This window comes from Chiloscyllium plagiosum, unplaced genomic scaffold, assembly GCF_037043375.1.
Source record: "Chiloscyllium plagiosum isolate Xiang-an unplaced genomic scaffold, Cpla_swu_hap1 HiC_scaffold_48, whole genome shotgun sequence".
NCBI lineage: Eukaryota > Metazoa > Chordata > Chondrichthyes > Orectolobiformes > Hemiscylliidae > Chiloscyllium > Chiloscyllium plagiosum.
The window spans coordinates 5,470,392-5,487,523 of NW_028270186.1; the positions used below are offsets into that span (position 1 = coordinate 5,470,392).

Sequence of the window (17,132 nt, forward strand, 5' to 3'; positions counted from 1 at the left end):
CTTGCACACCCAATACGTAATCATGATCTTGTGCTCACCCCCAATCCCCTGCAGCCCACCTCTACCTCAAATACCCACCCTGTGCCCCTCTTGAATGCCTGAACTGAAGCTGCCTCCAGCCCATTACCAGACAGTGCCCTCCACACCCGAACTACTCACTGGGTGGGAAAGGGTCTATCCCCCATCACCCTCACTTCGGTTCCACCTCACTTTAAATCCATTCCCCTCCCGTTCTTGTTCCTTTCCCAAGTGGGAACGGTCTCTCCCTGTTTACTCTGTCCAGCCCGCTCCTGACTGTGAAAACCACAACCAGATCTCTCTCTCAGCCTTCCCCTCTCCCGGGAGAACATTCCCAACCTCTTCAATCTATCCTCGTCGCTGGAGTTTCTCATCCCTGGGACGGTCCGTGTGAGTCGTTTTCGCCCCCTCTCCAACATATTCCCAATCCCTGATAATGGCGGTACTCCCAAAGTACCCAGTACTCCAGCTGAGACCTGACAGGTATCTTGTACATGGTCACCATCACTTCCCTGCTCTGGGACTCTGGGCCCCTGTGGATAAAGCTGAGAACAAGTGGACACTGTATTCCCTGCTCTCCCCACCAGCCCTGCCACTCAAGTATGTTCCATGCACATCCCCACCCAGGCCCAACGGCTCCTGTGTCCCCTTTAGAACTGGAGCCCCTCTTTAAAATGATCTGCCCATGTTCTTACAAAGAGAATCACCTCACACCTCTCTGCGTGGAACCTGACCTGCTGCATTTCTGCCCTCTCCACCAACTGGTCCATGTCCTTTGGGAGTTTGAATTCAATCTGATTTGACTTTGCTGCCTGCTCTGGGTCTAAGTCTGCACTGAGGAACCCTGTGCCATCAGTCAGACTGCCTGCCCCCCTCTCCCCACAGGCTGCATATCCAAATCCAAGAGCAGGGCTAACCAGATGACAGCGTGGAGATGGATCGTGGTCACATCTGTCACATAGCCCAGGGACACTGTCACCTTGCCTTTTCCAGCAAAACCCCAACGCCTGCACACTTGGTGAACCACCAGGCGGGAGGGAGGTGCAGGGGAACAGCTTTCACAGCAGGATATCACAGGGTGGAGTCAGGGCTCCCAAATACAGGGGGCATTCAGTCCAAATTCCATGCTATCCATCACATGGGTCCAAGCTTACCTCACGATGCCGGAGTTGAGCTGTCTGGCCTTCATAGTAATAGTTATAGGTCTTCACATGTCCCAGGAGCTCCTTCCTACACCATCAAGACAAGACAAGAAACCTTCATTGCTGCCTGAGCCTCTGTTTTGGCACATAGATATACACATCACATCCTTGCTCATTCACCCAGGCCGGTGAGGGGAGGGCACCATGCACAGATTTACTTGAGAGAAAGTGAGGGCTGCAGATGCTTGAGATCAGAACTGAAAATGTGTTGCTGGAAAAGCGCAGCAGGTCAGGCAGCATCCAAGGAACAGGAGAATTGACTTTTCGGGCATAAGCCCTTCTTCAGGAATGAGGAAAGTTTGTCCAGCAGGCTAAGATAAAAGGTAGGGAGGAGGGACTTGGGGGAGGGGCTTTGGAAATGCGATAGGTGGAGGGAGGTCAAGGTGAGGGTGATAGGTCAGACTGGGGTGGGGGCGGAGAGGTCAGGAAGAAGATTGCAGGTTAGGAAGGCGGTGCTGAGTTCGAGGGATTTGACTGAGACAGGGTGGGGGGAGGGGAAATGAGGAAACTGGAGAAATCGGAGTTCATCCCTTGTGGTTGGAGGGTTCCCAGGCAGAAGATGAGGCGCTCTTCCTCCAACCATCGTGTTGCCATGGTCTGGCGATGGAGGAGTCCAAGGACCTGCATGTCCTTGGTGGAGTGGGAGGGGGAGTTAAAGTGTTGGGCTATGGGGTGGTTGGGTTGGTTGGTCCGGGTGTCCCAGAGGTGTTCTCTGAAACGTTCCGCAAGTATGCGGCCTGTCTCCCCAATATAGAGGAGGCCACATCGGGTGCAGCGGATGCAATAGATGATGTGTGTGGAGGTGCAGGTGAATTTGTGGCGGATATGGAAGGATCCCTTGGGGCCTTGGAGGGAAGTAAGGGGGGAGGTGTGGGCGCAAGTTTTGCATTTCTTGCGGTTGCAGGGGAAGGTGCCGGGAGTGGAGGTTGGGTTGGTGGGGGGTGTGGACCTGACGAGGGAGTCACAGAGAGAGTGGTCTTTCCGGAACCCTGATAGGGGAGGGGAGGGAAATATATCCCTGGTGGTGGGGTCCGTTTGCAGGTGGCGGAAATGACGGCGGATGATACGTAGTACATGGAGGTTGGTGGGGTGGTAGGCGAGGACCAGTGGTGTTCTTGGCTTTGTGGGTATAAGGCACAACAAGGGACAGGGCTGAGGGAGTGCCCCACTGTCAGAAGGTCAGTACTGAGGGAGTGGGCACTGTCGGGGGGTCAGTACTGAGGGAGTGGGCACTGTCGGGGGGTCAGTACTGAGGGAGCGCCGCACTGTCGGAGGGTCAGTGCTGTGGGAGCACCGCACTGTCGGAGGGTCAGTGCTGTGGGAGCGCCGCACTGTCGGAGGGTCAGTACTGAGGGAGCGCCGCACTGTCGGAGGGTCAGTGCTGAGGGAGCGCCGCACTGTCGGAGGGTCAGTGCTGAGGGAGCGCCGCACTGTCGGAGGGTCAGTGCTGAGGGAGTGGGAACTGTCGGGGGGTCAGTGCCGAGCGAGTGCCGCACTGTCCGAGGGTCAGTGCCGAGCGAGTGGGCACTGTCCGAGGGTCAGTGCCAAGCGAGTGGGCACTGTCCGAGGGTCAGTGCCGAGCGAGTGGGCACTGTCCGAGGGTCAGTGCCGAGCGAGTGGGCACTGTCAGAGGGTCAGTGCCGAGCGAGTGGGCACTGTCAGAGGGTCAGTGCCGAGCGAGTGGGCACTGTCCGAGGGTCAGTGCCGAGCGAGTGGGCACTGTCCGAGGGTCAGTGCCGAGCGAGTGGGCACTGTCCGAGGGTCAGTGCCGAGCGAGTGGGCACTGTCCGAGGGTCAGTGCCGAGCGAGTGGGCACTGTCCGAGGGTCAGTGCCGAGCGAGTGGGCACTGTCCGAGGGTCAGTGCCGAGCGAGTGCGCACTGTCGGAGGGTCAGTGCCGAGGGAGTGCCGCACTGTCGGAGGGTCAGTGCCGAGGGAGTGCCGCACTGTCGGAGGGTCAGTGCCGAGGGAGTGCCGCACTGTCGGAGGGTCAGTGCTGAGGGAGTGCCGCACTGTCGGAGGGTCAGTGCTGAGGGAGTGCCGCACTGTCGGAGGGTCAGTGCTGAGGGAGTGCCGCACTGTCGGAGGGTCAGTGCTGAGGGAGTGCCGCACTGTCAGAGGGTCAGTGCTGAGGGAGTGCCGCACTGTCAGAGGGTCAGTGCTGAGGGAGTGCCGCACTGTCAGAGGGTCAGTGCTGAGGGAGTGCCGCACTCTCAGAAGGTCAGTGCTGACGGAGCGCCGCACTCTCAGAAGGTCAGTGCTGAGGGAGCGCCGCACTGTCAGAGGGTCAGTGCTGAGGGAGCGCCGCACTGTCAGAGGGTCAGTGCTGAGGGAGAGCTCCACTGTCAGAGGTCAGTACTGAGGGAGCGCCGCACTGTCAGAGGGTCAGTGCTGAGGGAGTGCCGCACTGTCAGAGGGTCAGTGCTGAGGGAGTGGGCACTGTCGGAGGGTCAGTGCTGAGGGAGTGCCGCACTGTCAGAGGGTCAGTGCTGAGGGAGTGATGCACTGTCAGAGGGTCAGTGCTGAGGGAGTGGGCACTGTCGGAGGGTCAGTACTGAGGGAGTGGGCACTGTCGGAGGGTCAGTACTGAGGGAGTGATGCACTGTCAGAGGGTCGGTGCTGAGGGAGTGATGCACTGTCGGAGAGTCAGTGCTGAGGGAGTGATGCACTGTCAGAGGGTCAGTGCTGAGCAAGTGGGCACTGTCGGAGGGTCAGTGCTGAGGGAGTGATGCACTGTCGGAGGGTCAGTGCTGAGGGAATGATGCACTGTCGGAGGGTCAGTGCTGAGTGAGTGGGCACTGTCGGAGAGTCAGTGCTGAGGGAGTGCCGCTCTGTCAGAGGGTCAGTGCTGAGGGAGTGCCGCTCTGTCAGAGGGTCAGTGCTGAGGGAGTGCCGCACTGTCAGAGGGTCAGTGCTGAGGGAGTGCCGCACTGTCAGAGGGTCAGTGCTGAGGGAGTGATGCACTGTCAGAGGGTCAGTGCTGAGGGAGTGATGCACTGTCGGAGGGTCAGTGCTGAGGGAGTGATGCACTGTCGGAGGGTCAGTGCTGAGGGAGTGGGCACTGTCAGGGGGTCAGTGCTGAGGGAGCGCCGCACTGTCGGAGGGTCAGTGCTGAGGGAGTGCCGCACTGTCAGAGGGTCAGTGCTGAGGGAGCGCTGCACTGTCAGAGGGTCAGTGCTGAGGAAGTGATGCACTGTCAGAGGGTCAGTGCTGAGGGAGTGATGCACTGTCAGAGGGTCAGTGCTGAGGGAGTGGGCACTGTCGGAGGGTCAGTGCTGAGGGAGTGCCGCACTGTCGGAGGGTCAGTGCTGAGTGAGCGCCGCACTGTCGGAGGGTCAGTGCTGAGGGAGTGCCGCACTGTCGGAGGGTCAGTGCTGAGGGAGTGCCGCACTGTCGGGGGGTCAGTGCTGAGTGAGCGCCGCACTGTCGGGGGGTCAGTGCTGAGGGAGTGGGCACTGTCGGAGGGTCAGTGCTGAGCGAGTGGGCACTGTCGGAGGGTCAGTGCTGAGCAGAGGGTGCTAAGGACTGAGAGACTCAGACAGAGTCTAATGGTGACCCGTGCTGCTGAAGTACTGGCTAATCAGTGAGGGACCTCACCCATAACCCAGGCCCAAGTGTGGGTGAGTGGACTGACAGTGGGATGTTGTGTTGCTCAGTGCTTGGATCCATGAGTCTGCTACAATACAGGCTCTCTGTGCCTGACCGATGTTCTGTCATCTTCTGGGGGTGAGAACACGTGTTTGTACCTATGTGTGAGAGAGAGAACGTGCACGTGTGTGGTTGTGTCAGAGTGTACGATTGAGCAAGAAAGAGAGAGAGAGTGTGAGTGTGAGAAAGAGCGTATGTGAGTACACGCACGGAGGAAGAGAGGAGAGAAGACAGTGTGAATATTGAACGGCTGTTTGGTTTCTGAGTACCCCAGCACAATAGATGTGGATGGATCTTGGGTGGAAACGGTTGCTATGGAACCGGGAAGCAGACAAGGGCAGGTCTGAAGCGAATGGCTCAGTTTGCAGTCTTCACTCAGCCTGGATTTCCCACATCTCATGTGACGAGACGATTCAGAGTCATGAGAGAGGAACACAGATAGGCCAAGTGACTCTGTCCATTCAGGCAAAGGTGGAGCTGCCTTCATTTTGGAAGCTGTCTGCCTGAGGGCCTTAGCAGGCTGAACAGCTGACGCAAGCTCACTCCCACTTTCCCCTTCTTCCTGACCAGTCTCTCCTTCCTCCTCAGGTCTGCTTCCAACCAGCCTTTGTGAAGCACTCTCCACAGGCCAGGAATTGTCACTGGGCTATTCCACTACAAGAAGCATCACACACCAAATCCAACCCTGTCCCCTGCTCAATATCTATGTGATCAAAGCTCTGCAGGCCATTCAGCCTTCAGTGTGAATTGCAGCACATCACCAGCCAGCTCTAACCAACACACCCCAAGTTCAATAAACCTTGTTTAACAAAATCCTTCTCCGATACTATTTTCCAATGACTGCACAATGCCTGGGGGGGGGTCAAGAATACACTGCCAGGAACAGTGGGGGTGGGGAAGACTAGCAGAGTGAGAAATCTCACCACCTTTAACAGGGACCATTTGAAATGTCCTATCAAGGCCAAGTTCTGGAAAGTGGGGTCCTGAGGTCAGCACAGACCCAATGGGCTGAAGGGCCTCACCTGTGCCAGCTTCTGGCTCAGACACACTCAGAGAGGGTCCTGACTTCAGCTGTGGGCACAGTGCCCTGTGCCCAGAGCTCATCCTGCCTCTCCCAGCACAGCTTCAGGGACTCAGAGCTAGCATTTGTTCCAACACCCCAGCAGCTGTCTATCAATCCAAACTCAATTCCGATCAGAATGGCCCATCCCTTCAATAGATTCCCACCAGACAGGGGGCAGCAGGAGTGGAATTTCCAAACTTTCCCAAGGGTCTGGATGAGGGAGCAGGGGGTGGAGAAACTGGGAGATGTTTGCTCGCAGCCAGTGCAATGGGCTGAACTGCCTCATGCTGGGAGGAAGGTCATTGGGAGAGGCTGGAGCTGTAACCACGGGCAAGTCGAGGAACAAGAGGCAATCTCCCTGGAAAGACAGGAGAATGGCAGTGGCTGTATTCAAGGGCCAGGGCACCTATATTTCAGTGTTGCTGTCAGGGGCCTGGGAGGGAAGGCTTTCAGAGGAGATGGACAGTCAACATCAGCATTGAGCTAATGGAATGCTAGGGCAGGCTAGAGGGACCGAATGGCCTCATGCTGTTTCCAAGTGCCACGTTCCTATTTGCTGGACAGGTCTGTGATTATGGTTCAGTCAGGTGGTGTCTGCTGGTCCATCTCAACATCACTTCCCCTCAATCTCCCCATGTCATCTCAATTCCCATCACCCATTGTTGACCCAACACACGGGGGTCCACTACTCTCTGGGGTACACCACTGCCAACATCCATCGCCTGGTGATACCCGGTTTGGGTGGGTCTCCCAGCCCTCTGTACCCAGCTCCCACACCCACCTCTCCAGCACAAGGCCAGGGTAGATAGAGAGAGCTCCTCTACAGCACTGACCCATAACTCGCCATCTGCCAAGTGCCCCCCCGATCTCAGCTCTGAGCACCCAGCGGGTATCAGCCGGTACCCACTGGGAATAATTGCACCGAGGACCCGCACAGCAAGCTCACTCACTCACTTGGGAATGTATTTATCTTCCCCAACACGTACAGGATCCTCCATCACGGCTGGCACTGTCATAGCTGGCACGGCCTGCTGAGAGAAGACAAACACGTTGACATAGAGTGGTGAGGAGGTGGACCAGTCGGTGCCAAACACTCTGAGCTCTTGCCCACCTGGAGAACTCCGTCCCCTGGTATAACAGGGGAGCCCCGTCCCCTTCCAGACTGTGCTGTGGATTGAGATCCGAGCAGAATCACTAACAGTGCACAGTGATCTCCCAGCAAGTGCTGACTGGGGTTCCCATCTCCGATAGTGCTGCACTCCCAGGTCTGGATTTTGTGTGGCTTTGAGCCAATGACCAGCTGACCGTGAGAGACCAGGCCCTTAGCACTGGACCCTGCAAATCCCTGAGCTTTCACCAGAGTGCCCCTTCAATCAGCGCTGAAGTGGTTGCAGGAGAATTGCAACACTCCCACCCCACCCCACCCCACCCTCAAACACATCTCAACACAAGCTACAGTCAACCAGATAGTCCCTGGTGACACACCGTGAACATGGACTGTATCACAGTGGAGGGACTGGCTCACAACATCGCGCCTGTTGAGCCAGACAGGACAGACCTGCAGTTGAAATGGGAAACAATTTGATTGGTCAGTGGAAAAACAAAACCAACCCCAAAAGATGCTGGATATCTGAAACAAGAGTGCTGGAACTTGCTGGGAAAGCTCAGCAGGTCTGGCAGCATCTGTGCAGAGCAATCCATGTTTTGGGTCCAGTGCCCTTTCCTCTGAGCTCATGGTCGCTTGACCCAGTGGTGCCTGGTTGAGAGCGTGAGCTGCTGTCCAGGGTAAGGACAAGTTGGATGCTGACAGCAGAAACACAACTGTTTCCCCCATGGAGCAACACAACCCACTTTCACATCCCCATTTCATCCTAAAGTTTCACTCCCTGTTTGACCAGACTCCCCCTCACTCTGTCTTCGAAGTCTCTCACCACACTGCCGAGTCAGGGCCCCATGGAACTGAGCTGACTCAGCAGAAAAACACTCCTTTTCTTGCTCAATCAGTTCAACGTGACCAGTTTTTAAACTGCACATTGCTCAGCTCGGAGTCAAGGAGGAGACACAGTGGTAAACACACTTATTGCTGGTTTCCCATCAATCAGCTCTCCCCCGTCACTGAGCAACCTCCCACTGTAACCTCAAGACACACTCCCCCCTGCCCGGGAACCATAGTGCTCATGGTCTCCTTCTGTCGGTGAGTATTGGTGTTAAAGGACCCTCCAAAGAGTATTCCATTTCCCCCCAGCCCATCCCTGTAACCTGTATTTCCCATGGCCAACCCACCCTGACTTGCACATCTTTGAACTGTGGGAGGAATCCAGAGCACCCGGAGGAAACCCACGCAGACCCGGGGAGAATGTGCAAACTCCACACAGACAGTCGCCCGAGGCTGGAATCGAACCCGGGTCCTTGGCGCTGTGAGGCAGCAGTGCTAACCACTGAGCCACGACACCACCCCACGTACCCCAAATCTTCCCGAACCAACAGAGGAGTCCTTTGGAGCCATTACTCACAGCACTGGGTTTAAATCACATCCATTACATCTTTATTGCTGCAGACTCAGTACTAAAAAGGTGAAAGAGGGGGAGAAAAAGAGAGAGAGAGAGAGAGAGAGAGAGAAAACGGGAGGGAGAAAGTGGAAGGAAACAAGACACAGTGAGAGGTTGAGGGAGGGCGAGAGAGGGAGGGTGAAAGGGGGAATAAAAAGAGAGAATGAGCAAGAGAAAGAAACAGTGAGAGAAAGGAGACAGAGGACATGAGACAAGGTGAGAGTGAGGGGGGGGGGGGTGAAAAAGACAGTGAGAAACAGGTTTGACATCAGTACAATGATTGTTTTACCTTCCAGGAGTCCAATGGGTACTTGGACTGAGCCAAAGAGAAGGCTGTGCAATGACCATGTGAAGAGACACCCACATGTCTGCTTTTCCAATGTACCATCACATTATTTTAAAATAGAGTCATGCAGACTCGAAACAGGCCAGCCTCCAGGGGCTGACCCTGTGAGATGGAGGCCTAGCACCGAATCCATCACCAAAAGTGATTCGAAGGCTGATGGAGAAGTCCTGGTCTTGATTATAAACTGCTTCAAATTCCCTCTCAACATCTGGGTGTTTGTGAACAACACTCAGGTGAGCATCTCCAATGAGATGGATATTGAAAAGCATTACCCTCATGGAGTCTCTCACTCTCAACAGTCTGTGGGGTATCTCCAGTCAGCGGAAACTCAGCCAGATTCACCATATAAATACAGTGGCTCAAACAGCAGGTCAGAGGCTGGGAATACTGTGGTGACTAACTTCCCTCCTGACTGCCCAAAGCCTGTCCACCGTCTACAAGGCCCAAGTCCGGAGTGGGATGGAATACTCCCCACTTGTCTTTATGGGGGCAGCTCCAACAACACTCAAGAAGGTCAACACCATCCAGGACAAAGCAGCCTGCTTGGTTGACACCACATCCACAAATGTTCCCTCCCTCCACCCACTGACCCTCAGAAGCAGCAGTGTGTACCATCTACAAGACACAGTGCAGCAATTCACCAAAGATCCTCAGGCAGCACCTTCCAGAACCATGATCACTTCCATCCAGAAAGACATAGAAGTCTATAAAATCAAGAGGCTCATGGATAGGGTGTACAGCCACAGTTCTTTTCCCTGGGGTGGGGGATTATACAACTAGAGAGCATAGGTTTAAGGTGAGAGAGTTAAAAGGGACCTGAGGGGTATCATTTTCACACAGAAGGTGGTGTGTGTATGGAATGAGCTGCCAGAGGAAGTGGTGGAGGCTGGTACAGCTAAAGGCATCTGGATGCATACATGGATAGGAAGGGTTTAGAGGGATATGGTCCAAGTGCTGGCAAATCGCACTCGGTCCAGATTGTGATGTCTGGAAAAGTTGGACTGAAGGATCTGTTTCTGTGCTGTATGACTCTGAGGGCAGCAGGTATATGGGAACACCACCCCCCTGCAAGTTCCCCTCTGAGCACCTCACCATCCTGACTTGGAAATATGACACCATTCCTTCAGTGTCACTGGATGAAAATCCTGGAATTCCCTCGCAAAAGGCAGTGTGGGTGTGTCTACAGCAGCGGTTCAAGAAGGCAGCTCACCCCAACCCTCTCAAGGGGGAACCGGGGATGGGTAACAAGGGAGTCAGATGCTGAAAAAAGTGTGCTTCATCCTGACGGTCCCGAGCGGAGTTTTCCTTCTTTCCAACAGGAATCCTGGTCTTCTGTCCCCTACATTCACTGACCCCTTGTCAGATTTCCCCCAGAGTTGACAGAACATGAACTCTGGGAGGGTGATGCACTATGTTGCCATAGGTTTCTGTCCTGATTTTCAGATATCCTGACCTTCCCTGTGCTGTTGCTGTGATAGCGTTCAAGGAGTAGCAGCCTGGTGTGGGTCAGAAGCACAGATGTCCTTCATCATTGTCACCAGATCTCAGGCCCTGGAGTGTTAGTAAACCTGCCATATGGACTCATGATGGATTTCACACCCTGCGTACAGTGCGGACCATCAACGATGCTGCATTCCCTTGGGCAACCCCCTCCAGCATCTGGCTGGGTACTGTCAGAAACCAAAAGCCTCACTCACTGAAGGCACTGCAGCCATCATCTCATGACTGATAGAAGTTGGTGGGGGGGGAAAGAGAGGGACACAGAAAAGCAGCCTGCAGTCATCACACAGGAACTGGCTGACAAATACACTGCATAGAAGCTGAGCCAGGAAGTCAGAGACTTACAGACTCACTGCAGCGAGGAGCTCTGTGAGCAACAGGCAGTTTGGAGGAAGTTGGGAAATGAACCAAGCCGTGAAAAGCAAGGGGGAAGTCACTGACACAGGGGGAGTATGTGACTCTTGCAGGGGTGGAAGGTGTGGTGTTTTCCTCACCAGGCACACAGAGACACAGAGCTCCATCTGGTTCCCATTAACATGCTGCTGGGAGTGACAGCAGCCGCTGTCTTCCAGCCTCCTGAAGTGAGCACTGAGGTCTGAGCTGAAACCATAACTCAGACTGACTGCCTTGAGTATTTCACACAGAGCTGCCGCTGTCTCTGGGAAACAAGGAACCGGGGAAGGGGGTACAAAAACCAGGGAACATCTCAGCTCACAGCCTGGAGAAGAAGTGAAGCTTGGGGATGTGATCACACCGAGGGTGTGTTTCCAGGGACTGTACTGACTGGAATCGTTTCCACTGACTGACAGCACTCAGCAGAGTGTTTTCTGGTACTTTCCGGATTACCATTCTGACCTCTCTCTCTTTCTTTCTTTCTTTGAGTTCAATCCGTCCCTACAAAAGGTCCTGGGGTTGGGTTGGGAAGGGGGGGGGGAAATAGAGAACAGACAGTTTCCCAAGCCTCAGTGTTGCTTCAATGAGAGATCCCAGCCTTAAGCAGAGGCATGCCATCCCCCATCTCCATGCTAACCACTGCTTATCCCAACACCCCCTGCCCAAACACCATGGTGCTGATGAATGACTCCGTTGAAAGCCAATTGTTCCCTGAATGGAGCCCGGTCAATAGGAGGAAAGCCCCGCTCCCTCCCCCAGCCAGACGGCGGACAGCAAAGAGGCAAGCCCTCCAGAGTTCCCACAACTTCATGCAAGCTCCCCTCCACCCCCAGACCCATACACACTCCCCTCCACCCCCAGACCCATACACACTCCCCTCCACCCCCAGACCCATACACACACTCTCTCTCTCCCTGTGTGCTGATCTCAGCAGCCTGCTTTAGACGGCAGGGGGTAAATTCCCTGCAAAAAGGGGAAGGCAAGCTGCGCCTGGGTGTTGCATCTGCTGCCTTGCTGTGTGTGTGTGTGCGTGCGTGCGTCTCGGAGGGAGGCTGCAGGAGGCACAAGCAAGGCAGGGACAGGCTGTCTCCCCTCCCTGCCACCCCACCAATAGCTCACCTTCTCGGTTCCATGGGTGTGACAGTCACCGTGCACCAGCTCCTGTCCCGGGCGAGCGGCTCTGCGACCCACTGGGGCAAAGACACTGTAGCAATCCCGGCTGATGGACAGGCCGGTCCGGCCAATCAGGGGCCGCGCTGCTTCGGCAACATGCTGGGGGGGGCGGGGCGGGGCTGGGGCGGCCAATGGGAGGCGAGGGGGTCGCGTTCTCCCGCCCCCACACCCCCCGTCATGTCCCAGACAATGACAGAGTGGCCTGAGGGACCCACACACAGACACATATATTTATATATACACACACAGACACAGACACAGACAGACAGAGCAGGCTGTGTCTGCAACAGCCCCAACCCACACACACACACAGACCCACCCAGGCAAGGTTCTCCCTCTCCCCACACACACACACAGCCCCCCTACCTCCCCATGGCCTGTCTCCACCCTGGAGATAAGGACACACACAGACTGGGGCAATTGTTTGTGATGTGTGCCTGCCTGTGAGGGGTTTGTCGGGTGGAGGGTGGAGGGGTGAGTGGATGTGTGAGCTATTCTGCTGCCTCTCCCCAGTTCCACCGGATGCTGCCTTGCAAACCACAATTGCTCACATCCATCACATGTCTGCAGAGTGCAGTGAGAGTGCACACAGAATTGCAGAAATGAGCACTCTAGATTCTGCAGAACCCTCTTCCTGTCAGTTCCAGGAGGGTGGAGCGCCTCAAACAGAAACTGACTGTCCAACACTAGGGGCTATGTTCGTTCCCCACCTTCCCCGGACAGCGGGGGAGGGTGTGGGGAGACTTTGTCTATCTGTGCCCCTCAGGAACTGGTACACAAGTCACCCAGACTGGGTTCAGTAAGGCATCTTGGTGTCTGACTGGTAAATCTCAGACATTCCCTTTTGAACTTGTATGTTTCCACAGGCCAGTGCCAAAACCAAGGGAACATCAGGTTGAGAGCTCTCCCCTGACTTACACCCAACACTGAGAAACAGCCTGGATAGAGAGAGAGAGAGAGACACATACACACACCCAGACACAGGGAGAAGGCAAGAGAGAGATTGAGGGGCCTCACTGACGTGACACTGGACAACACCTGATTAGCTGGGAGCAGAGACGGTGAAAAGCCTGGGAGGTACAGGTTAGGCCCACACGTCCCAGGCTGTCCCGATCAGTCTGGGGAGATTGCCTGAGAAAAGGTCAGTCAGGACAACTGCACATCACATTCTCCAACAGCACTCCACAAACAGAGATGAGATTGCTCCCTTTGGGATCCACACTTTGCTCTGGGACACAATCTGGAATTCCTGACTGGGAAGTCTGAGCAGGCTCCTGCCCTCTCTAACTCTCCACATGCTCCTCCAGACTTGAACACCAAGTGCCAACAGCTCCAGGCACACTCCCCGGGCACCATCTCACACACACACACACACACACAGACACACACTCACAACCCCTAACCACATACATCATCCACATCTGGCAGAATTCACCTGCACTTCCACACAAGTCATCCACTGTGTCCATTGCTCTCTACATCGGGGAGAGAGGACACCAACTCACGGATCATTTCAAAGAACATCTCTGGGACACCCGCATTAACTAACCCCACTGCCCATGGCTGAACACTTCAACTCCATCTCCCCCGAGAACATGGAGATCCTGGGCCTCCTCCATCGTCACTCCCTAACCACCCATTGCCTGGAGGAAGAACACCTCATTTTCCACTTCAGGACCCTCCAACCACACAGGATCAGTGTGGATTTCACCAGTTTCCTCATTTCCCCTCCCCCAACCTTATCCTAGTCCCAATCCCGCACCCCAACCCAGCACCGCCCTCTTGACCTGTCCTAGCTGTCCATCTTCCTTCCCACCGATCTGCTTCACCCATCGTTCTGGCCTATCACCTTTACTCCCAGGTTCATCTACCGATCGCATTCCCAGCTACATTCCCCCCAGCCCCTTCCACTCCCATTTATCTCTCAGCCCCCCCCCCCAAACCCACAAGTCTCATTCCTGATGAAGGGCTTACGCCTGAAACGTTGATTCTCCTGCTCCTCGGATGCTGCCTGACCTGCTGTGCTTTTCCAGCACCACACTCTTCAATCCACATCCATGGCGCCCACATGTCCCAGTCTGGAAAATACTGTGTCATGGTCCATATCTGACCCACTGAAGGAATGACTCTGTGATTTGTTGAACCACAGAGAGCAGCAGCTGTGATGGGAATGAGGGGCACAGAGGTAGCTCATGGATTGGAGCAGGCTAGATGATCAGGTCACTCCCTTCGCTGGTTAGGAAGAAGGTGAAGGTGCTCAGAAACTGCTTCAGCCCTCCACACAGCCCCAAAGCCAGGCGGTTTGTGGTGGTGTGGATTAAACACTGTGTAACTGCACTATGTGGCACCAGTCTCTGCAGCAGACACACACTGCATGGGCAGCAAGCAAACAGCCTTCGCTCCAAAACCCAGGCCAACAGGGCCTCCTGGTACACCCAGTCAGGATTAGACTCTGATCACAGCCCAGGGGACTGGGCACAGCCAGCTGCCTACTCCAGCCCAGGATATGGACCAGGGGCAGTCCTGTGGCTCCAGTCCAGAGAGGGTCAGACAGAGAGCAGTCAGGGCTGTGGTCACTCACTGGGTCCCCACTGCAGGGGGATGTAGTGGGTAGCAGGGGTCTGTCCACTGACTGACAAGGCGGTCATTCTCAGGGGGTTGCTGTGGGGACTGGAGTCACGTTGCTGGGAGACAGAGTCAATCACTGTTGGCCGTCGCATGGTGCAGCTGAATGGATGGAGGCTGACTCTCAGAGACAGATTGGATGGACTCCTGGGGATGTGCCAGGTCTATGGGGTCATGGGGGATGAGGTGATGGGGAGAGGTAACCAACACGGGGCAGGGGGAGTGGGAGTCTCTCTCACTTTCCCAGAGTTTCCCTTCCATCATGGTGCTTATCAGAAGGAGACCGTGGGGATGAATGTGGCAGCACCCACCCTGGCACTGGGAGGTGTCATCACTTCATTTGGGGAGGGTGGGAGTGGCAGGTCTACATGGGCTAAGGTCCTCACCATTAGACAGACCCCACCCTCTCCCCACCCAGAGACTGGGGTGAGACACAGCACTGCCTTCCTCATGACCCTCTGGGCATTAACCCATTGTGTGCAGTCCAACTCTTTCTCCAAGCAACACTGACCATCACAGTCAGGATGATAGCCAGAGCTGAGTAATGCTGGGAAAATGGAGCATGCCTGGGATTTACCCAGTACCTGGAGATGGGACAGGAGGTGCTCCCTTCACCCCTGGGTCCATGGGATATTGGGGAAGGAGAAGGATGGGTGCCTTCACTCCATGACCAGACAGAGCCTCATGTGCCAGAGGATGGTGAGACCACAACACAGATTCCCCAAAGTCAGAACATAGTGACAGTGAGGTTTCCATGGTGTCACTAATCAGGAAGTCCTCCTCTATCTCTCATTTCACTTTGTATTGGTGTGTTCCCTGCCCTCCAATGGAGCCCACCTACATTCAGAACCATCTGAGACAAGGTGGGGGGAGGGGGGATGAAGAAACTGGTGAAGTCCAAGTTCATCTTCCTTGAAGAAGCTCTCTGCCTCTCTCTACAAAGCGAATCCTCTTACAAGGATGCCTTCCTTGAAGAAGCTCTCTGCCTCTCTCTACAAAGTGCGGAGCGATTCAGAGAGCACCTCTGGGCCACCCGGACGAACCAACCCAACCAACCTGTAGCACAGCATTTCAACTCCCCCTCCCACTCCACCGAGGATATGCAGGTCATTGGACTCATCCACCGCCAAACCACAACAACCCGACGGTCGGAGGAGGAGCGTCTTATCTTCTGACTGGGAACCCTCCGACCACAGGGGATGAACTTGGACTTCACCAGTTTCTTCATTCCCCCTCCCCCCACCTTGTCTCAGCCGAATCCCTCCAGCCCGGCACCGCCTTCCTGACCTGCAGTCTTCTTCTTGACCTCTCCGCCTCCATCCTACTCCGACCTATCACCCTCACCTTGACCTCTTTCCACCTATCACATTTCCAACGCCCCTCCTCCAAGTCCCTCCTCCCTACCTTTTATCTTCTCCTGCTGAACACTCTCTGCTCATTCCTGAAGAAGGGCCTGTGCCCGAAACGTCGAATCTCCTGTTCCCTGGATGCTGCCTGACCTGCTGTGCTGTTCCAGCAATAAAGTTTCAACTTTAACATTAAACTCCACAACATCTGAAATAACCCAAAGCTGACCCAGAAATCAGGCTGTTCAAGGGGCCTAGCTAAAAATGAACATCTCCAGAGGGAATTCCTCTGGGGGGGGGGGGCAGTGAATTCAGGCCATGTTTCCATTCAGCAGCTACTCCGCCTCACTCAGGAGACTGCTTTCCAAAATTAACAACGCGTCTGTTTCCCCCCTCAACCAATTGGAAGGGTATTTCATTTTCTGGCACTCTCAGTCCTCACTGCACAGGAAGAGCAACCTTTCACATGTCATGGACCAGGCCAGACCCTCTCAAAACATTGTAAGGAGGGAGCCCAGACCCAAACCTTTTCTTATTGTAAAGGTAGGTGTAAGTGGATATTCCAGGAGTGATGCAGCTGGTCAAACCACTCGGCTTTAAGCAAAACAAAATTTATTTACACGCTACATTTGAAACACAGACAAAAGAAAACACAATTTAGAATAACTTCGAATAACTTGCTTGATAACTCAACTGACATGATATCGCAATGTAACGAAGCAGTTCCCATCTCTGTCACATCCAAAAACATAGCCCTTGGCAAACGGTAAATTCAAACACAGGTTAATACAGATAGGAGAGATCTCAGAGAGACAGGTCAGGCAAGAAACATCTGTTGAAGCATGGAACCTGTTGTTTTCACTGGAGCCGCTTCTCCAGGTCCCCAGCAGTTTTTGACTCCCTGCTAAAGCTAAAACAAACTAGAACAAATCCCTGAACTGGAAGAACTGACCCTCCCCTTCCGTTACACAACCGTGTCAAAGAAACGGAAAGGCCTCCTCAGACTGTTGATTTAGCCAGTGTCTGTTAGCCATTTCATCACCACTGACTTGACAACCCCTCTTGGAAAATTCCCAAAGGACAGAATAACCTTGCTAAAGGGGCAGCATGGTCACACACGTCTCTTTGTCACTTCCTGCTTCAGTAATGCAGGAGTTACACATGTCCATCTCCTCCTCATATTCCTGGAAATTCTTTACACACTCCCATGGATTAGGCCTCCAGTTTCCTCTTCTGGTTCACTGCCAGCTCAGGGGATGAGAAAGGTGTG

General features: G+C 54.7%; 1 protein-coding gene across 1 annotated transcript in view; it reads right to left on the reverse strand.

Moving 5' to 3' along the window:
* The window catches only part of LOC122542970 (ras association domain-containing protein 2), a 25,163-nt gene extending 13,236 nt beyond the window's left edge, over window positions 1–11,927 (reverse strand). Inside the window, 3 exon segments of the mRNA XM_087984301.1 lie at window positions 1,147–1,248; window positions 6,885–6,958; window positions 11,838–11,927. Coding sequence (XP_087840427.1) covers window positions 1,147–1,248; window positions 6,885–6,946 — 164 coding nt within the window. The 5' untranslated portion in view covers window positions 6,947–6,958; window positions 11,838–11,927.
* Window positions 11,928–17,132: the final 5,205 nt, after the last annotated feature.